A 22,894-nucleotide genomic window follows, 5' to 3' on the forward strand; every position below is an offset into this window, starting at 1 on the left:
TTCCACCTTTCTGGAGCGCAGCTTGGGAAGGTGAATCTCCAATTCTGTCAGACGCTTGTGGAAATACTTTTTCTCAGCAGGGGGGGCACAGCGACTCCACTTCCTATGGACTTCCCCAGCAGTTTCTATTGAAGTCCCAAGGTTGTGCAGCATGAAGTCATAAATCTCCAGCTCGGTGGTGGCGGTTGTGGTAGAGGAAACTTGGTCACATTCTGACTCAGCCACCTGGAAGACCTGAGAGAGCGCAGCCTCACCGAAGTTGGCCCAGAGTGTTCTCTTGAGAAGATCCTGCACTTCACAGAGCTTCTCCTCACACTCTTTTTCTGTCTTCTCCACATCAACCTGAGACTGCTTCCTTTGTTCGGCCGCCTCCATGTCACCCACTACGGCCCCTAGTTCATCATTTGCATCAAAGATCTTGGTAGCCAGCTCCTCCAGTTTTTTACTACTTTCCCTCAACTCGTCCTCTGTCAAGCTGGTGTGTGTGCGGACCATTTGGTTAGCAAACCTTGTAAAGAGTCTCTTTGCAGATGTTCGTTCTGCTTTTAACTGCTCCACAGACTTCTCTGTCATCTTGTTTGGAACAGGGTTGCACGCTTTGGCGTCGACGCTACGGAAGGTTTATTTTGGGGCCTCAAGAAGTCTCCGGTCCTCCAGTCCTGGTTTTTGGATCGATCAGCAGTCGTCTTGGTCTGACAGCCGATCCCCACAGACTGACGGTTTTTCACTGTCAAGTGCTATCTGTGTTTGCTGTGCTGAGCCTGCACTTGATTGGGGCGAGTACCCACACTGAACGTAGAACTGGATTCCACTCGAAATCATAAGACTTTTCTTGAGTTCTTTTTGTCTTTATTTTGATTTTCTTCATTAAAAGCAGGTGAAAAACCTTGGAATAAACACACAAGAAACATTGTGTAAATAATATGTACAATACTCATTTACAGCAGTATTCCAGGTAGGTCTTTTTTACAACATACTGTTTCATATCTTTTAAATACTTTTTGCAACATTATATTTTAATATACAGATTGTAATTTATGAATGAATAGGTTTTAGAATTTATCTTCAATTAATTTTAGCTTAAATGTTTAATACAAATAATTCAACTAATATTTACACCCATGAATTTGCTAATGCTACTACTTTACTTTCGTATGTTAAACCCAAATCATCATTCACTGGTTGCACATTTCACTCAAACCACCATGTGTATTTTTACATTCAAAACAATACAATAAATTCATTATGTAGAAGCGTATGCAGTATTTCCGAGCGCTCATGAACGCCCCGTTCGTACCACAACAGACAGCACCAGGTAGCGCACACACACCCAAGAGTTCATGCACAGTACAGCTGATGGGCTTACCGGCCGTTTGTCCAGCGCTTTGTTTGTAGGTACTCGGTTCGGCACAGCTTTAGAGTTTATAGTTTGAGTTTGTTGATTGCCTCACACCACCGTAGCGTCTTGTTTGCCTCAGTGCTCCACCGTAGCGAGAAAGTGTCCGTCCCTTTACTAACTCCGGGTGTGCGAAAATTGATTAGAAATCAGTTCCGCCTGGGTCTTGCGGGGAGGGGCGGGGCCGCACGCGATCCGACGAAACACCCAGTGTCCCTGGTAATATGGATAAACCGGCAGTGACCTCACAGGCAGTTTATCCATATTCCCATGGACGCAGGTTGGAGTCTGCGCAGGGGCTAGTGTAGTGATGTAACCGTGCTTTGGAATACAATGATGAGACCCCACGGCTGATCACAATTCACAGAAGAAACAATAAACAATACAAGAAAAATGCTACGACCACAAGATTAATTGCAATTGAGTTTGGCAATTGCCTGCAATTATCTAAAAATAACTTCTGTAAACTGCAAAATATGCTCTCTTCTCATCTGTACTTATCATCTGTACTATACCTTTACAAGCAACTGGTCCCGGCAACTGGTAACCGGTACATTTCCGAACTCGGACTCGGAAAAATGCCTTTGAACGCCGCTTCAAGTGGTAATTACAACATGTCAACTCGGAGATGACCAGTTTAGACAGAGTTCTGATATGAAATGAAGACAGCAATTTCAGCCCCCAGTGGAGAAGTAAGGCTTGTGATTAAGCTATAACAAAATCTCTGCATCAGTGATGTGAACATTACTTTTGGTCTCAGCCTTCAATATAACATTATGTAACAAGTTTTGAGTTATGTCTGGAAACGTTCATGTAACTTTTTAGCTGTCATGGCACTTCAACCTGAAAAGACTTCCAGTGATATAATGGTGTTAAGAGACTTTCATTGAACATGAATGATGATTGGGGCTCAGACCTCGGCGGAAGATTGAATTAACGATATGAAATGCACGGCGTTGAATCAATGACTGACAGAATCTTCCACCAGAGTCCGGACCGATGGTCGCTGGTTGCACTGCTTTACGATCATGATGCTATAGGGGCCGACATTGCTGCAGTAGCTCCATATAGGGGCAGCAGAACACGCCAGTCTTCCATAAGCTACCGTTAAAAACAACTTAGCGTGGTGCCTAATTTTCCTAAACTTTCTACAGCTAGATATTCCTCTTGTGACAACGTTGGGTTGGGCACAATTACAGGGACCAGGCTGGTTTTCGTAAGAAATATTTTAGAAATCTCGTATGCTAATGAGGGCCGCACTTTGATTGACAGGCCGTTAGCGTTAGTGCTAATGGCGCGGGCGTGGCTACGACTGAAGTACACAAACAGTGACAATCCCGCCCTTTTGCCCTTATAAGGAACATGCTCCATCAGAGCTGGGTCTGCAAATCCACCATGATTTCCCCCTTCGAACTTAGCCTGGCTAACAGGGACCATGGCCGAAAATTTCGCATGGATTTGGGGACCAATCACATAACGAGGATGGACGGCAAGACGATGGTGCGCTATTCGATATACGGAAGCTTTTGTTTGTTTACGGATTAAAAAAAAGTTTATTTACGGATCCAACATGACAGCAGCAGATGCTACGTCATTTTTCAATCAAGCTTTAGACCGTGTTCTAAATAGTTTAGCTCGAAAGTTTACATCGGGTACGTCATACGTCATCGGATACGATTGATTCGATTGGCTATATTGGCAGATGATAGACATTCATAGCGCCCAATAAACGCCTATGGACGATCGTAAACCACACCTCTCCTATGAGAAAATGAATTGGTGGTCCCCAGACTAAATATCACCTGTGATTTTAGTCTACTGTTAGCCAGGCTAGCTCGAACGTGGTCATTGTGGCAAATAGGGAGAAGTGAAGGGACGTAGTCTATTAATATTATGTGTATGGTGGTAGAAGGCGAGACCCGGGGAGACCAGTCGACGATGAGCAGGCCCGTGGAGAGGCCAGGCGGAGGAAGGGGTGGAGGAGGGTCGTAGCACAGCTGGGAAACGGCTGAATGATTGACCTGGGTCAGCTTAAAAAGGGGATCCTGGGCGATGAGTGGCTGGAGCAGAGACACTGCGGTGACTGGTTGTCGTGAATGTGCGGCTTGAGCCAGGGCCGTGATTGAGTGATTTGAGAGCTGCCAGTGATGAGGCAATGAATGAATGGTGGGTTGATTCAGCTGCAACACTCTGAGCTTGGAAGTCGTCATTTTTCAGGAGGGTGAAATACATTATAGACGGGGTACCAGTAAAATGAGGAAATTGTCCCTAGCGATTTCTCCAAAACCATTGATTTGTCCCATTTTAGTCTCTGTCCCAGTTATCCCAGCTGGTCAATATAGTCTCCAAAATAACTCACTTGAAAATGAATGTGTGGGCCATGTGAATATCAGTCACCAAGTCTAAACCAATTAAAAATCAAGGCCCACGGACACATTGTATTGATTAAACTCACTCCCACAATATTGACCTCTAGATTTTAGAATCAAAAAGAAAATAAATTTGGCACCCAGCTATAATTCTAATTGAGGTTTCCAAAATGTCCACTCTGAATTGAGCAATAATTGAAAAAACATGCTCATCTAATTGCAATTTAACGTTTTCTCAAATTGTCCAGCCTCACGAAATGGCATTCATCTCTCGTCCCCCTGGTGGACAGGTGCTGCGCTCATTCTTTTGAAAATTGCCAAAATGTGCGTTTGCAGAGCCGGAAACACCACAGGTACAAAATGATTTGCCCGTTTTGGAGAATTGCCCATCGGCCTTTATTACTGAGTCCCGATCAGACAACAGTTCAATCAGGCCGTGACGCTGGAGGAGAGAGGGTAGATAATGATCACGTCCGCGCATCTGAGCGAGAGAAAACACATTAGCTAAATACATCATGAAAACAAGAGGGGCTGGGGGGGGACACACTAGAGGGTGGTTCACTAATCTATGCCAGTGGATTCCTGTTATTCTGCTGCTGTTTGATGCTTATTGGATACTGTCAGAGTGAGGGCTCTGCTGTATCAACTTGGGTCTAATTCACACAGCATGCCCGAACCAGATTAGCTTTTCTAAGACCGGAAGTTATTTATGTGATCAGTGAGCAATTTGTAGCGAGAGCAGATTATAATGTGCGCAACTGCCCCGTCTCGGTCAAGGTGAGCTTGTTTTCTCATCCTCCAAAAGAGTCAAACTGGGACACACGTAATTGACCTTGGGTTTTGAATTTGTAATGTTCTGTCATCGAAAAACGATATCTGGTATCGGCTGCAAATATCTGATACTGAACCGATGCCAGTTTTGGCTCTCAACGCCTTAAAAACATTACTTTTACCACCTAAATCTAAGTGGATATGGACATGCTGTATATCATTGGAAAGCTAAGAACCTGGGGAATTCAATCACATCAAACAAGAAGAGTCCAGTGATCCTTGTTAAATGTTTATCCAAGAGTTTATCAATAGGCTAATGTATCCATAATATCAGGACAAAAAAAAAAAATGACTTTATTGATCTTAAAATGGAGAAAAGAGACAGTTACATTTTTCACTCAGAGAAAGCCACTTTAAAAAAAAAAAAAGCCACTCTTGGTATCTATAAATATTGGGTATCGGCAGATACTCAAAACCCAGTATCGGTATCAAAAGCTGGATCGGTGCATCTCTAGGCAAAAGGTGGAGAATTGATGCTGCAAAAAGCTGTCCAAGATTAAGTCAAGTTAAGCTATTAGAGGCCGAGCAATATATTTAAAATAATATATTTTACGATCTAATGCTGATTAAAGCTGATAGCTCTGGAACTGAAAGTGATTGCTTTGGTTGCATAGGAAAGGGCTCAGTCAAGGCTTTATAATGAGCCCACAACTTCCTAGTCCTCAGAGGAGCTGAGAAACATTGTAATGAAAATTGGTAACAAGTTTGTACACCTCGGATTGTATTTTATGTATTTTTTATGTTGTTAATTTTGAACCCATAAGAGAAAGACACTAACCGTTTTTGGACTTTGCTGATTTTTGTCTTTAAAACAAGCTCCCTCTGAAACACCTAATAAACAAGAAGGTCCTGAATAAATCAGCCCTTGTGCTTTATAAGGGCTGTGATAGTTGACAACACTGACGTCACACACAGGATTTTAGACGTTTGGAAAAATTGGCCAAAAATATCGGCTGTGCATATTTGCATTGGGCAATAATAATCCCACAAAAAAAAAAAAATCTGCATCGGGTAAAATAAAATATGGCAAACATATTATTATGTCATAGTATTATGACATGTTCTCCATTATATATCAAAGGGGATGTACACTATCGTGACTTATGAGCTTTTAACCATCTCATATCATCATCAAAAACATATGGGGAACATTTTTCTTTATTCCTGTAGTTTTGAGTTTACTTGCATCCTGTTTACCTTGGTCGACTGCTGAAAATCCGATCAGTATTTGCTGGATTATATTGCATCATAGAAAGAATCCGAAAAGTGTCCTCCGCATTTTTAAAGCCCATAAGCCACCAGAGCCGTTCTGCAGTCATGCTTTGTTTATCCCAGTGGTTTAATTCCATGACATTGGGTAAAATGTAGATTAAGATATTGTTTTTGGGCACGTTCAGTTCCACCTGCTGCCAGCGGAGGGCGCTCCAATCCAACTTTGAGACACAAACCAACCAAAAGTCTCCTTTTTCCCACACAGAAATGATTTGGAGTTATATAATGTAAAATATCAATGTCTGCTTTTACATAACACTGAAAGAGGAGTGCAGGGCCTTCAATGCTTTGTTTGAATGTCATAAGTTTGATTTATAAATGAAAGAGTGCAATTTTACTGTGGTTCCATCCATCTTCTTGTGCCTGAACTGGTGGTGGCAGTCGAAACAGAGACGCCCAGACTTCTATATCCACACACTCTCGAATATGTTTTATTTCATCAGTAATAATTTAGGCATCGTCTACTAGTTTCTATTGGAGCTTTGCAATGACTTGTTGCTGCCACTGTGGTTTCTTAACATGTCTTCTCATTTCCTGCTTCCTCGTGACAACAAATCCCCAACACTTTTGACAGCTTACCTTTCTCCGCTCCGGATTGGTACTATCATCGTCTCATCTCGTAGCAATTACAGTGAATTGAGCTTTCAGAAATCCTATCATGTTCGTTGTCTGTGCACAATCCAGCCGTCAGTATTGATTTGGCCTGCTCGGCCGTATCGCCTGCAGTCGTGGGATCCCTCTGATTGGCTTCATGCTTGTTATTTGTGCAAGTGGAGAAAGAAACACAATTAGACTTTTAATCGTTTTGAATGAGCAAAGGCAGCCACAACGGGAGCCCCAGGAGAAATCCACTTCTACCCCTGACTTTGTGTTTTCTAGCCGTTAATGCCTTCCTCTTCTGCCTCTTTTCGTTCAGTGCGGCACCTGCTGAGGAACAACGTGAGCCCGGATCTGTGCAATGAAGACGGCCTCACCGCTCTGCATCAGGTAAGCTCTTATACTCTTTGTTGTTTATGTTCGGAATATTTTATAACCATTTGTGTCCCTCGATATTTACTCTTTTTTTTCTCGGTTTCTGGAGCCAATTACCAGATTGGAAAACAGAATAAGTCCCACATTTTGGGTTGCCAGATTCATTTACTAAACCCCCTTCAGAATCCCTGCACTCGTCTCCACTCAAGTCCAAATTAGTGCCATTTCAGGCCTCCTGTCAATGACTTATTGCTGAAAGTTTCAAATGAGGTGGAGCGTGTTCATAATATTATTGTGTTTGTTCCTTCAATGTGCACATTAAAGCAATCCAGGTTCAGTTGTAGTTATAGTGTCACTTTTTAGATTATGCATATATACCCTTCCTTTAAATCCAAATCATGTTGTTTAAATTAATTTAGACTTTTCTTGAAGATAAGAGGCGAAAAATGAACATTATGGGTGTGTGCACAGGACTCCCCCCCCAACCCAGTGCTTATAATGCCTTGCACTTATACAGGTGAAATTAGGAAAATTAGAATATTGTTCAGAAGTTCATTTATTTCTGTAATTCTTCAACTTAAAATGTGAAACCAATTTATGATATAGGCTCATTACATTATATGTCAAGCCTTTGTTGATAATTAGTCCAGTCCATTTTCAATTCTAAATTTATGAGATTTTTAATTTGGGGCTGAGCTACAGTAATACATCTCACTTTAAATGCAATGAGTCTATTACAGGGATGTCAAACATACGGCCCGCGGGCCTGATCTGACCCGAGAGATGATTTAATCTGGCCCCTGCCCTGTAGAGCATAAATTCTCTAGCCCATTCCTGTGCAGGGTTATGATTTTTTAAAGAATAACCAGAATGCTCATTCTAGCCACTAGGGGGCACTACATTTAAAAAGAGGAAAGAGTTCCACACATTATATAGCCAGGTAAATGGACTGTCTGCCCCAGGGCGGCTGTGGCTAGAATAACAGAGAACCATTACCAAGTGTGGAGTGAATGAATAATGACTATAAGTACTGACTAGACTGTAGTACTTTGAGGCACTTGTGACACAGGCTTGTAAAGTGCAATAAAAGTGTAAGCCGTTGTTAATGAAGCTACAGTCAAGTTGTGGCTTTGACCAAATCACAGGTTATAATCATTCATTTATTGGAAAAAGTTTCTCTATTATATGTGGCCTGTGACCCACTGTGGGAGCTGAATTTCGGCCCGCGACCCAAATGAGTTTGACACCCTGGTCTATCATATAGTAGTTTCACAGTTTAAGTGGAATACCAGAAATTAACGCACTTTTTAACGATATTGTAATTTTCCGAGTTTCACCTGTATCGCGCCCAGTTTCTGAATTCACTCTGCACACTTGATGATGATGAGCCACATCTGCTGCAGGGCCGACTAATGGATACATGGCTGCCAATTGCTAACAACAAACGTTTGCCAATCATTCCCTTGGCAATATAGAGGAAGTGTCTTGCCCAAAGACACTTGGTGCCCAATTAGCGCCCAGCACACTTCCTGTTAGTGATTCCAAAGCATGTTGAAATACTCTGTCAAGAAACAGGAGTGTTGTGACATCGCCTGACAAGGAAAAATGAAAACAAAAATACTCTATAGTTAAACAGTAGATGCACTCTTTGTGATCGTTGCTGAGATGAGATGTTTTTGTTTTCCTTTTTCTTCTTTTTTCCGGATGTAACCCACATAATGTCTTTAGAACGAGTAAACATATTACAAATTCTGCTTTTACTTTCTAACGCACTTGTGCTTGTGGGTTTTCTGGGTTTATAACATCAAACAAGCGCTTCCAGAAAGTGCAAATGTGTTAACTTGCTAGAAAGCTTCTTGTTCATTCCTTCGCCACTTTTAAGTCACAACATCAAATGTCTGGAGACCACATTGAACTGGAAATTGTCAATGTTCTTATCTCATTATTTATCTCTGAATGTGGATGTCTGATTTAAGACATGGTCTGGGTTTGTACGCTTTATCTTATCACATATTCTTTGAGCTGAACTACACTTCTTCTACTATAAGTGTCTTATTGTGATAACATTATCCATAATTTAAACTCTATATGCTTTGAGAAATAAACTATCTTTAACTTTTGATCTAAACAATCAGAATATATATCCTCAGACTTGTAGGGAAAAAAAGCAGTGTCACATTTGTGTTCCCCTGACGGTTACACTGACAGACTCTCTTTTTCACACTAGGGATTTTGTCTGTCGTTTCTCATCCAGTCTGGTCATTTATAAGCCTTCCTCTCCTCTCGGATAAACATAGCTGTCTCTCATCGTTTTACTGCTCTAAGTGTAATATTCAGGCTCCTGCTGTGAGGAGGCGCTGGAAATGAGAATTGAGATCCATCAGTCTCCTCCGCTGCAGACAGCGTTTAGAGCAGTGGGCCGCGGACTGCCAAAAGATCACTTTGACCTTTATCCCTGGCTGCACCTATGTCCGTGTAATGGGCTGTTTCAACGGGTCAGGCTGCACGCCGTCTTCCACAGGAAACGTTTCAATTCCCTGCTGGACGCGATTTAAGCAAAATGCATGGTGGAAGGAAGACTGATGGAAGGGATTTTGTGATGAGTGCACAAAGTCACAAGTCAGAATTTATCTTGTGACGCTTTATGACATAGACCAGTGGAGCTCAAAGCCTCAAACATGGGCTTCTTTAGGTGGTACTTGGGGTCATTTCTTCCTTTAAACGCAAGATAATAGGCATTCACGCACCACAGGAACCTTTTACCGTCATTGATGCTTTTTCAGTGCCAGCTCCCCTTTTGGCATGCTCTCTAAGGGAAATTTGGGCCGCTTTAAGAGACCATTTTCATTGAGTCATAAGCAGTGATGTCAGTAACGAGTTACTTAAAGCAGTACTAAGTAACTCTTCCCCCTGTAGTAGCAAGTTACGATTTTTTAACTTATTAATTGTCTTGGAGAGTAAATACTACGCTGACAGGAAAGGCGAAGGGAGAGAGGGTTACTGTGCATCCAATTTTACAATGGAAATATTTTTTTTCACTCAAACCTGGCTGTAAATACTGTTTAAAGTGACGTTAGCCCGCAGTTAGCTTTGCCCGTTAGCATGTTAGCTTCTTCTTCGTGATTCCATTAGTGTGTATTGCTTTCTCCGCAACCAAACATGGTTTTCTGGTCAGAGACACCAGGGAGAGATGAAAGACCCTCCAATCATCCCATAAACACTTGTATTACCCCCACAGGGACTACGAAAAGGATTTATTAAGGCAAACACGTTACTTAGTACTGCTTTAAACGAACAGGCCACCGTTCTTCCACACTGAGATATGTTCTTACCTGAGCGTAGACGATACATACCTGTCTGGTCTTTATGCCCATGGAAGAGCTTGGTCACTTCTATGTTCACCCCGTTTGCAGCTATAGGAATATGCTGGTAGAGGCCAAATACTAACAACATTTTTAGTCGTTTTGCTGAGTGCACTCGCTAAGACCAGACAGGTACGCATCAACTCGTCTAAGCTCAGGTAAGAACATATCTCAGTATGTAAAAACGGTGGCCTGTTCCATTAATAATGAGTTACTCTAATCTAGTAATCTAACACATCACTTTTTCCAGACCAGTTATCAGATTAAAGTTACTTTTCCAATTCACTGTGAGTTACTATTCTGTCATTTTCCTTAGGAAATATATATACTTCTTTTCTCTTTTGCTTCTCGTGGAGTAACATAACGTCTGCTACAAGTCACATTTTCAGCATGAAGAAAACTCATGACATAAACGTAGACAACAGTGGGAGAGGAGAGAGATGGAAATACGTTACTATTCTGAATCTATGGCAGCTTTGTTGATGTTAAAAATGCACTTACAATCATTTCAACAATGGGACCTTAAAGGAGTGCACACAATTATAGACCTTTTCATTGACAAATTATTTCCAACATTTGAGAAATTAAAACATAAATTTAATATTGATAAGACTTTTTAAAATACACAATTTTACTAAGGCAACATTTCCCTGTTTTCCCAATCAACCTGAAGTATGTCCTATGAACAATGTATTATTGAACAACTCAAAAAAGGATCTATTTCTGGAGTATTTAATAACCTTTCACAGATAGATTGTACAACTGCGCTTGACCATATAAAAGATACTTGGAGTAAAGACTTAGTCCACTCCTCTTCAGTTTGTATCAGACACGGTCTGCTGCAGTTTAAAATCCTACATCGATTGCACCTTTCCAAACAAAGACTGTCCAGGATGTTTCCGGGAGTGGATGCCTCTTGTGAACGTTGTGGCGATGCCCCCGCTTCATTGTTACATACATTTTGGAACTGTCCCCATTTCACCCTCTATTGGACTAAAATAATTGAGACTTTGTCAGTAATTTTCAATGTTAGACTCCCAGCAGATCCAGTAATGTCACTATTTGGTGTTGTACCTGCTGACATACATTTGGACAGCTCACAAATGAATGTATTGTGTTTTGTGATGTTTCTAGCCAGATGTCTAATTTTACTAAACTGGAAAAATAAAATTCCTCCTACTCATCAAAACCTTCTTAGAGACGTAATGCAATTCTTACAATTGGCAAGGCAGGTTTGTTTGTAGAGCACAATTCATACACATGGCAATTCAAAGTGCTTCACAGTCTCATAAAGCTACAAGAAAACAGATAAAAACAATAAAACATCAACATGAAATTAATCAATTACAGTAAAAGGCAAGAGTGCAGATAAAATACTTTCAGTTGTCATATGCATGAGCAAAAAGAACTGTTTTCAGCCTGGATTTGAACATTGTCAGAGTTGAGGCCTGTCTCCTCATGAAGACTGTTCCAGATTTTAGCTGCATGAAACTGAAACGCAGCCTCACCGTGTTTAGTCCTGACTCTGGGAACCACCAGGAGGCCCCTCCCTGAAGTTCTCAGGGCCCGAGATGGTTCATACGGCTGTAACACGTCAGAGATGTACTTCGACGCTAAACCATGAAAAGACTTGTAACAAGCAGAGCTGTTTTTAATTCTATTCTCTGAGTGACAGGAAGCCAGTGCAGAGACCGGAGCACTGGACTAATATGGTCGTATTTCCTGGTTCTTGTCAGGACTGTCTGACAGTTTAGAGAGGCCAGTGAGCAGCCGTTACAGTAGTCTAACCTGCTGGAGACAAATGCATGGATATGTCTCTCTAAGTCTAAGTCATGATTACTCCTAGATTTTGAACCCCATTTTATTTTATTTTTTTCCAGAGAGAGAGACACTTTGGCAAAAAATACATATTCTTTGAGGAAGAAAGAACAAATATTTTACTCAATTAGGCAACCTTTTATTAACTATTATAATAAGTACATTTGGACTAATAGCCAATTTAATTTAGTTATTTATTTTTACTTAATATTTTTTGTTTTGTTTTTTCCTTTTCTGTTTACATTCACACACATACACATAGCATGCATGTAAGTGATTTGTATAAAACTGTTGGAAAATGATAATAGAAATAACTGGGGGGAAAAATGCACTTGCAATAACGCGAGTATTGGCAAAACATTGTCGTTTGCCTTTTGAGGCGAGGGAGGTGATGTCAGCTGCTTAATGTAACTAATAATGCAACTCGTAATCTGACTTAGTTACTTTTAAAATCAAGTAATCATTAAAGTAGCTATTTAAAGGAGTAATCAGGAATCTGGAATCAAATGACTTTTTCAAGTAATCTGTGGCCACACTGGTCTCAAGGCTTTTCCACAGAACATTTCTTTCCAAATGCATTATAAAAAAGGAAAAAAATACTGCCTGATTCTGATCTAACTTTTGATTGGTTGTTTTTATTATCTTTGAGAAATAATCTGTGGGGGGGGAAATGAATTAATGTGAGGGTGAAAAGTTATAATAGTGAGTCCAAACAAGAAAAAACTGTGCTCATTGTTTTGTGTCTTGGGCCGGGAGCTGTCGGGACAATCTTACAACAAGTATAGGATAAATGAATGCTGATAGAAGACATTTCCAACCTCCCTGTGAGACTTTTTTTTGGCCCTGACGCACCTCTTGGGAATCATTTGTACTACTGTCAGTGCGTCAACATTGATAGACTAACATATATTATTTATCTGTATCACCAGTCCGTAAGAGCAGCTTAATATTTGATGAAGGCTGCGGATTTACAGTGTTGGATTTGAGAGGGGAAAAATGTCGTGAAGCTGGTGGTGCAGATAAAGAAGACCTTTTTATCAGATGACATGTGTAGGAGGGATTATTCACGCTGTCTGAAGAAAACGATGAGCCCTTTTATTACAAAAGTTCTAATCCTTGACAACTTTAATGTTTTGAGCTTTGAATATCGCTCTTTTGTGATACACCTGAGACCTTCAGTGACATTTGTTGACAGCTACAGGTTTTCAGGTGAGACACGGCGTATATTAAACCCATGTGCAAGAAAAAGTCAAATCATTTATATTTTTATTGGCTGCAGATGTGAGATGTCGGTGAAGATGAAGGTTTCTGTAATGAATCAGACTTGATTGCGGTTTTGGAGACACAACTATCAAGTCACGTTTGTTGATGCATTTTGTTATTGTGTGTTACAACATGTAAAACACATTCTTCAAAGATTTAGGTAAATATTGTAGTATTATATAGTATTCGTATTATATAAGTATTAAAAGGAAACTAAATCAATTTTCTTTCGGTAAGTTCAATTGTCCATGGCTCTGGTCCACTGGAATCTGGAAATAAGTGGTGGAATCCACTTAAAGCAGAACTAAGTAACTCATGCCCCTAGAGGCCATAAGCACCACTGCAGGTGTTTTAGCATGTTGTGTGTTTTTACTCATTAATTGTCCGTGAGAGTAAATACTACGCTGACAGAAAAGAAAAGGAAGAGAGGGATATTATACATCCGATTACACAATGGAGGTCATTTTTTTCACTCAAACTTGGCTGTAAATACTGTTTAAGTGGCGCTTGTTAGCTTTGCCCGTTAGCCTGTTAGCTTCTTCTTCATGATGCCATTAGTGTGTATTGCACCTCCGACCTGGTGCAGGCAAAGCTGCAAGTGGAAGATGAAAGACCCCACCCCCAATCATCCCTTTAACACTTGTATTACCCCCAGTGGGACTACGGAAAGGATTTATTAAGGTAAACAAGTTACTTAGCTCTTCTTTAAGTTCCACAGTTATCCAAGTATTTTCAAAGTATCTGCTGCTCCATTTATTTTGGTTGTATAGTACATGGAAAACTGACTTCTGAGTGAATTCCTCAGGAGGCGCGGCTCTTCCTTTGCCGTTTTTTCCCCATGAGTTAGTAGCAGTGCTCTAGTCCAAACAAATAAATAGCTCAAGATTACATGGCAGGCAGTGAGTTACTGAGTACTGACAATCACTAGCATCATGTTAAAAACATCGTGCCAGAAGCAAAAAATTCACTGGAGAACTGTTAGCTCTGAGATAAATTAAAGCCTCAATGAGCACAGACGTTTCCTACAGTCAAGTATTCACATCCAACGTCATGTTTTTAATACGTAGCAACAGGTGGCTCTGATTTGTCCCTGTGACTGTGAGGGCATTATCACATTTACTCATAGTTCCCTTGTGAATGATATCAGAATAATGTCAGGAGATTTTCCCCAAACCCTGACAGTACCAGGAGAGCGTCAGTTTGGCTTAGGTCTGAATCAGTCCTGTTTCTGCATCTTCTGTCCAGATTGTCAGGACCGGCTCGATTCCCAACAGAAACAAGCGTCTGGTCTTATGGTAGAAGATTTTTTGGGCTAAATATTTTATGTCAGTTTGGCTACATGTGTTTCTTGCTGTTACCCTTTGCAACTTGACAGTCTCTTTCAAACGTAGTTATTGACTTTTGCTTCAGTTTCTGCTTTAACTTTGGCTATATCATCGCACACAGACATCACTTTTAACGCATTAAGTGACTCCCCCAGTGAAATATTTATGCAGAGATGACTGGGACTCAGGCATTGGAGATGGAGGCGGACTTTTAACTGCACTAATCATCTCCTGGAATGGTCTGTGGCGCTATGAAGTGGTGCCGCTATGAAGGCTACACTTGTACAGTCTCTTTATAAGTTCAGCAGCATTCAAGGTTGGCATTTAAGTGTCCAGTTTTATAAGTTCACTAATTGCTATTCCCCTGTACCAAGCCATCAAAATTATCTAAACATGGGATCTTAGTTATCCAAGTTATGTCAAATTGGCCGACACTGTATAGAAGTAATTTGAGTCATGATAAAAAGGTGAGTGTGCGGCAGATGCTGAAGTAGTTCTCGAGTGTAAAAAGCTCATTTAGTGACTGCACTCGTGTACCAGCTGCTTGGCACAGACAGAAATTCAATTTATTCTCCCGTTTAGATTTAATTGTGCCAATTTTCAGTTTGACTTGGATTTGTTATTGGAAAATTGTTGAAATGTGAAGTTCTTCTTGTATGTTTTGGTGTGCTGCTGTGTCAGCTCTCAGGAACACGCTGTCCCTCAATTCCAAAGCCAGATCTGACTCATGCTGTCAATTTAACACAATTAAAGATTTTTTTTTGCATACTACGTACTTTATTACGTACTTACTTAAGTACTTAAGGGCCTATATCACCGGAGGAGACGTTGCTCCTCTACGCGACCAAATGACATCACTGCGATGTCTCGGTGACGTCTCTCCAACATGACAGCTAAGTTGCGGTGACGTCTCTGAGACGTCCTCTCAGTTAAAGAGATGTCTCTGTGACTTCTTTGCGACATCTTCGTTATGTCCCTTTAAGATCTCCTGGTATCCGACAGGTCTCAGAGAAATTGCAAGGGCGTCGTAGAAAAGTCTCACAGGTTTCAGACGACATATAGTCTCTGCAATGTCGCCACTGCTTGAGACTGTGCAGAAACGTGTCAGTCTCCATTGAAATCGAACCATTTCCAGCGGCAACAGGTTGCCAAATGCCAACTCTCCATGCCGGTGAGAAAGGCTATTTACTTCAGGACCTACTTCCCTACCAACCTACCAAATAGTCTCAGTCAATTCGACGTGTAACCAGCCAGTTTGCTTCAGTCTCCCAAAAGGGAACTGCAGCAAATGAAAGAAAAGGGCAAATCCTTTTGCCATTCCTGACAATGGACCTTGTGATCTGAAGAAGGGGGTCCCTCTACTCCTTGACTTAATGCAACTGATGGTTGGGTTCAATGCATAGGACAAAATGTATCTGTAATAAATTAAGTGAGTAGGTAAGTGCTTTATTGTCATTGTACAAGCCTACAACAAAACAGTGTTCCGGTGTCAGTCCTGAGCTGCTGCGACTGAGCCGCGCTGCCACTGTGTGTCAACCTGACCCACATGACCTTTGAGGACGGGGAAACTGAAGCACTTGGAAGAAACTTGACTGGCTTCCCTCTGTATCCTCTGATCCTCTGAAACGGTACCTCAACCTTAAACTTAATTTGCTCATCTGCATCGGTCATGGATCTGGATCACACAGTACCAGCACTAGCCAGCAGGGAGCAGTATGCAGTATATAGAAAGGGATGGGCCCACTTTAACAAATAGTCACTGAAGTGTAAAGTTTAGCACAGTGATATAACATGTTTGTTGTGTTGGTGTTTAAACTTGATGTAACTGAAGCACTTTGAATTACCCTCTGGATGAATTGTGTTTCACACATAAAGTTGCCTTGCCTTAAACGTTGTTGTTGTGATGTTAGCAAATAGAATTCTATGTATATTTAATCTGCACTTCATCCACCAGTTTGTAGCCCGAGGTGTATTATGTTTTATGTCTCTTTGGCTATCTAATAACAGGGATTTTTACATAATTGGCTTGATGATGGATCAGAGTGTGTGTTATTCACCAGCTAAGTTCACCAGGATTTGCTGCCAGTTGCCCAAATGAGAACATGCTCTTAAGGCATAATACTTTAGCCATAAAGGAGTAAATTACAACATATTCCTCAACTAATGTATCCCATTTACACTGTTTATTGGTATCTGTTTACTTATTTATTACATAGAATTTCTTTGACCAAGCACTTCCCTTGTGCATCTGTGAAGTGTTCAAGCATTTACCAAATCAGGACATTGAATTTCTACCAGGGCTCTTGATGCATGAAATTACTTCTGATGTCACCAAAACCCACTACCCGCCTCACCATCTACATAACATGTGTTGGCAATCTTGTTGTTGTCGACAATAGTTGTCACATTTCATTTATTTTGTACAATTTAATCATGCACTTGTGGAGAAAAAAAGGCTTTATTTTGTTCTTGTTCTCCACCACAGCCTGATTCATGCTCCTGTCAGCCAGGCCACTTATCATCCCCTGCATGCCCCGAGCTCCTGTTTTAGAGACACGTCGGCTCCTTTGTCAATCCCACTCTTAGGGCTCAGGAATATCTAGAAGGGCTGCACGATTATTTCAAGTGAATCGAAACTGCATGTTGAAGGATTGGAATTAGCATGAGACTTGCAGGCCGTGTACGTCCTGTCTCCGTGGGTAATATTCGTATAGAAATCTGCTTGGATTTTTTCAAAACTGTTTCTGTTTTTGTATGTTTCTTCAGTCATGTCAGTCAACGTTATTGTCAATTCACATGTAAACCACATTCAGAGCATCAAAATAAACCCTCAATCCATCAGTACAAAAAAACAGTCAACGACATACCCAGCAATATCAAATAGATATGGACACACTACGGGCAGCAGAGAAAGGGGGGAGTTCAGTTTCCTCACAGCCTGGTGGATGAAGCTGTCCTCCAGTCCAGTGGTTCCCAACCAGAGGTACGGGGACCACTTGGGGACTTAGCAGGAGGTGCTTGGATCTTTATCAGATTTAAAAAGAAAGTGGAACTGAACATTATTTTGAAAGGAAAGCTATATTTTTGCAGTAAAATGTATAGGGACTATATGGAGTTTAAAATTATGTATTTTCCTCCCACTACGTGTTCCAGCAAATATCCTGTAGAATGAGCCCAGACAGATTCACCACAACTGCCTCTAAAATCCTGCACTGTCACTCAAAAAGGTGTTACTTCAGGTCCGAATTGCCGTCATGCACGAGCTTAATATCGAGGCTGCAGTTACATGCATGACCTGAGGTGGCAGTAGTGAGTATAAAATGGCCAACTTGCATCTAGCCCCTTTAAAATCATAATATATTTTATATAAGTAGTTACTACTTTAAAAATGTAATATGTTTGTATTACATATTACTGTTTCAAAAATGTAGCTGAGTTACACTACCTTGAGTTACTTTTTAGTTACTTTTGGCAAAATATAAACTGATAATAGTAATAATGGAACCAAGCAAAAGTGCAGAAGAATTCCATTCCTTCATTATCCCCATTGTCTTGTGTTTTATTAGATGACATTAGCTATGTGCACATCTTATACACCAGTGTCCAACTTCAACTCGAGTTACTTGATTTTACTTACTATTTTTGTTACATCTGTAATACGTTGAGGGAGGGGGCACACTGAGTGCCACTGAAGGGTATAAGGGGTCCGCAAGACAAAAAGGTTTGTGAACCACTGCTCCAGTCAGTCAGACCTGGAACAGATTGAGACTTCACAGTAGAAAAAGCCGCAGAAAAAACACTCAAATGCTCTGGATTGTGTGTCGATGTGCGCAGTAATCTTAATTGGAAAACATAAATCGAAATCTAATTGCAATACTTTAGTTTGATATATTTTTAATAGTTTTAACAGGTTTAGAGTAGTATAGTTAAGTAACATTTGTACCAGCGCTGTCACACAATCATGCAGTCCTTTGACAGAAGACCGAGGCCATCGAGCATTTCTGTTTTTTCTTTCCTTTTTGCTTTTGTTGTTTTTGACCTGTCCTTCTTGACAGCATATTTTCTGAAACCAAATACTGTTTTCCCCACTGTAGTTTGACGCGAGTCTTCTTGTAAAAGCAACAATTGTGAGACTCCTTGGAAGCACAAAGCTTGTCAAAGACATCTGACATTTTGTGGATTAGCTCAAATCCGCAGCTCCCGGCAGCCGCAGAGGCACAACAGATGTCTTCAGCAAAACTCAGGAGACGGCAGTCTATACTCTGTGACAACTAAGCTAATCTGCTCAACGCCAAAATCTATGCGCTCGAACCCACCTGCTAGCTCAAGTGCGTCGCTAATCGCCACTGCACAGCGCTCACCTGCCCAAGTAAGCAATTATATGCATATGGGATTTATGTGAAATTGAGTTCATGGTACATCTTTTAAACATGTCCAGGAGCATTAACATTTACATTGGGTTGCATAAGTATCCGCCACCCTTTCACTTTTCGACATTTTTCTACGGCATTGAACATAAATATATTTATTTTGGATTTTTTGTTAAAGACACACACTAAGTGACACACACAATTGTGAAGTAAAATGAGATCTATCCATGATTTTTAACTTTTTTACTTTGTGGAATGGCCTTTTTTTTTTTTTTTTGCAATTACAGCTGCAAGTCTTTTAGGGTCTCTACCAGTCCTGCACATCTTGAGACTGGAATTTTTGCCCAATCTTCTTTGCAAAACAGCTCAAGCTTAGTTAGATTAGATGGAGAGCGCTTGTGAACCGCAGTTTTCAGATCTTTCCAAACATTCTCGATAGGATTTGGGATTTGGGCCTTTCTAACGTATGGATTTTTTTTTTGCTTTCAACCATTCTATTGTTGCCCTGGCTTTATGTTTCGGGTCATTGTCTTGCTGGAAGAAGAACTTCCGCCCCAGTTTCAAGTCTTTTGCAACATGTTTTCGTCCAAGATTGCCCTGTATTTGGCCCCATCCATCTTCCCATCAACTCGAACCATCTTCCCTGTCCCTCCTGAAGAAAAGCACCCCCAGAACATGATGCTACCACCACCATGTTTGACAGTGGGGCGGGTGTTTTCAGGTTGATGTGCAGTGTTACTTTTACGCCAAACATAGCATTTTGCATTTAGGCCATTTTGGTCTGATCTGGGCAAAGCACCTTCTTCCACATGTTTGCTGTATCCGCCATGTGGCTTCTCTCTTCCATAATGGCCAGATTTGTGCAGTGTACGACTAATAGTTGTCCCTTGTACAGTTTCCCCCACCTGAGCTGTAGCTCTCTGCAGTTCATCCAGGGTCATCATAGGCTTCTTGGGAACAGCTGTGGCCAGTGCTGTCCTTGTTTGGTCAGTAGGTTTAGGAGGATGGTCGTGTCTTGGTAGGTTCGCAGTGATGCCATACTCTTTCCAATCCTGGATGGTGTATTTAACAGAGAGTTCTTTCTCTGACCTAACCCAGCTTTATACTTCTTCACAACTTTATCCCGGACCTTTCTGGTGTGTTCTTGGACTTCCTGATGCTGTCTGCTCCCCAATATTCTCTTAACAGACCTCTGAGACTATCACAGAGCAGCTATATTTGAACTGACATTAGATTACACACAGGTAGACTCTATTTAGTCATGAGGTCAACATGTGCTCATTCAGAAATCATCAGGCAATTTCTGAAGGCAATTGGTTGCACGAAGAGAAAATGGGTATACTGTTTTTAGAGGTCTAGCTACAAGGTTGACAAATTTTACATGTAAGAACCTTGAGAAGCTGGTACAGGACATTGTGTTGCTGCTATATAATTAAAGTGGACATATCATGCAAAACCGACTTTTCTTGAGTTTGAACCCATGTTTTAACGTTGTTCCCTCGTCAAAGACAGACCTGGAGTAGTATTTCACAACATTCAGAGCTTTGAGTTGATCCTCGGACAAAGCCGTCAAATGTAACGGTGTCTTATTCTACGGTGTCAGTGCCTTGCTCTGACCACGCCGTATCCGACCCCGATTTTGTTTGACTTATTTTAAAATTTAAACGTAAAATATCAAAGTTGAGGCACCCAAAATGTGTCCATGTTTAGGCTCCATATTCATGACATGTCCACTTTAAATACCATGAATTGAAAGAGGAATGAAAACTTTCTGAAGCCGCTGTAAGTTATTTCTGACGCTCAACTGGCAGAAATAGCCATCGGAGTTTAGAAATTAAGTATGTGTCATGCTCTTGCGTCTTTCGGGTGAATCATTTGTCTGTGTCTTCTGATGTTATTGAATGGGGAAGTGGCAGACAGTAATAGAGCAGTCTCTTCATAAAGCCACTTCTGCTTTTGGCAGCTCCAGAAGGTCTCGGCTCTGCCACAGGTGCTCCCTTTTTAATAGGCTCTGCTTTTTCAATAGCCCCAAGTTTTTAGTGCTAATTAGATTGCCTCTCATAGAAATTGCATCGGGTTAGGAGGCAGCCACACGAAAGGTCTGTAAAACTTCAGTAGCAAATTAAGGCTGGATTCAAACCATCAACTTACATGAGTGTTTGTGAACGTGGTGCTTACATTTCGCTACCCATTATATTCTAAGTATAATAAGTTTTCAGTCGAAGCACTTTACATTGTTTTATTCAGTCTTCAGTCACATGCAGGTGTTGGTGACGCTGCCTCTTTAGCCACAGCGGCCCCGAGGCTATCTGATGTAAACATGGCTGCAAAACTGCACTCTTCTTTACAAAGAAGAACGTCAGGTCTCATGGATTTCTGAAGGGCAGGATTGACAGAGGAATTAGCAGCAAAAAAGAGGTAATAACATGGCGGCTTATTTGAGTACAACTAAATGAAACAGAAAAACAAATTTATTGAGAATCGACAGGCAAGCACCAAACGCTGTCAAAAGATGCTTAAATGTTTGCGATGGTTGTCATAGACATGAAAATAAACAGCTGTGACTGGATTGCTACAAAACTTGTGGGACAAATGTTTTGCTGTGTCTCTTAACAGAAAGCAGGAGTGAGTCACCAGGCTACAGTGCGCCAGTGTTTTTTTGATGTACACTTTGGAGCATTGGGCGGCACAATGGCGCAGCAGTTAGGGTTGGTGCTTCACAGCAAGAAGGTCCCGGGTTCGATTCCCACCAGGTGGGGGTCCTTTCAGGTGTCTTTGAAGCTCGATAACACTTTGTGACTGTTCAGCGAACCTTTATATTGATTTCTTGGCTCTATATTGTGGTCCTCATGCTGAAAACGTGACTTGTGGCATAGGTTGCGTCACTCCATGCTATGCTAGTAGAAAGCAAATATATCTTTATACAAATGAAAATTACAAAATAGTAATGCACTGTGATTTGGAAAATTAACTTTAATCTGATTACTGGCTTGGAAATAGTAATGCATTAGATTACTCGTTACTGAAAAAAGTATTCAGATTAAATTAGCGCATCACTGCTACAGAGCATAAGACTATAGATTTCATCAAGTTTCAATTCAAATCTTAATAATATTATAATTGCACAGACATCTCACATTTTTAGTCTGTATGTTACTACTGTGCAATAGATACAGACAGCATCTCGTCATGGAAGGTGCTTGGCTTCACCAAGGGGGAAAATAGAATTTTCTGGGAAACAGTTTTTCACAGTTTTTAGCAATTTTCTGGCAAAATATGTACGTATTTATAACATACAAATAAAGTCAAGTCTAAATCGGGTCCATATGGATATTTATTCACAGCAGATTGTTCAGTAGAAGCGAAAAAACGGCAGTCATAGCTAGTGCTAGCTAGTGTTAGCATTAGCACTAGCATTAGTACATGATGCCACATGTTAGCATGCTCTTTGCTCCTCTCCATGTCTTGGTATCTTTCTTTAGTAGAAAACTTTATTCATAATTAAGCATTTGTTAAAGTAGTTCTTGAATAATTAGAGAAAGTTTAGATTTTTCTTCAAATTGTTTTCCCCCATAACTGTTTTCAAGCATGACCATATATGGGCGATTCTGCATCTATAGCTCAACATGCTCAAAGTTGGAACCCCCTCATAATATTTAGGATCATTAATCAGCTCAAACTCATTTAGCCTTGTTTTCTGTTTTCTTTTCCCTCACAATCGTAAACAACAGGGGAAATGTGCATATTAATCTGCTCTCATCAGTCATTTTCACAGTAGCAGCTGTCACAAGAACTCCTCTGAGATCCCTGTTGGCTCTTAAGGCTCATGGTTCTCCCCTCAATTAAATGCATTCCTGGAAATTCACCATTTTCAACCTGTTGTTGTGTTTCTCTTTCAGCGCTTATCTGTCTGCGC

At 40.8% G+C, this 22,894-nt stretch overlaps 1 protein-coding gene and 1 long non-coding RNA gene across 4 annotated transcripts in view; both read left to right on the forward strand.

Annotated features, from left to right (window-relative positions):
- Positions 1-22,894, forward strand: part of LOC306980135 — an 857,770-nt gene that overhangs the window by 796,710 nt on the left and 38,166 nt on the right. The gene's annotated exons all lie outside the window — the stretch shown is intronic.
- Positions 1-22,894, forward strand: part of ppp1r16b (protein phosphatase 1, regulatory subunit 16B) — a 184,348-nt gene that overhangs the window by 124,130 nt on the left and 37,324 nt on the right. For all 3 annotated transcript variants that reach the window (XM_079579284.1, XM_079579285.1, XM_079579286.1), the window contains exon 3: positions 6,785-6,855. In XM_079579284.1, coding sequence (XP_079435410.1) covers positions 6,785-6,855 — 71 coding nt within the window. The remainder of the gene's footprint in view (positions 1-6,784; positions 6,856-22,894) is intronic.

This window comes from Gobius niger (assembly GCF_951799975.1).
Source record: "Gobius niger genome assembly, chromosome: 20".
Classification (NCBI taxonomy): Eukaryota; Metazoa; Chordata; class Actinopteri; order Gobiiformes; family Gobiidae; genus Gobius; species Gobius niger.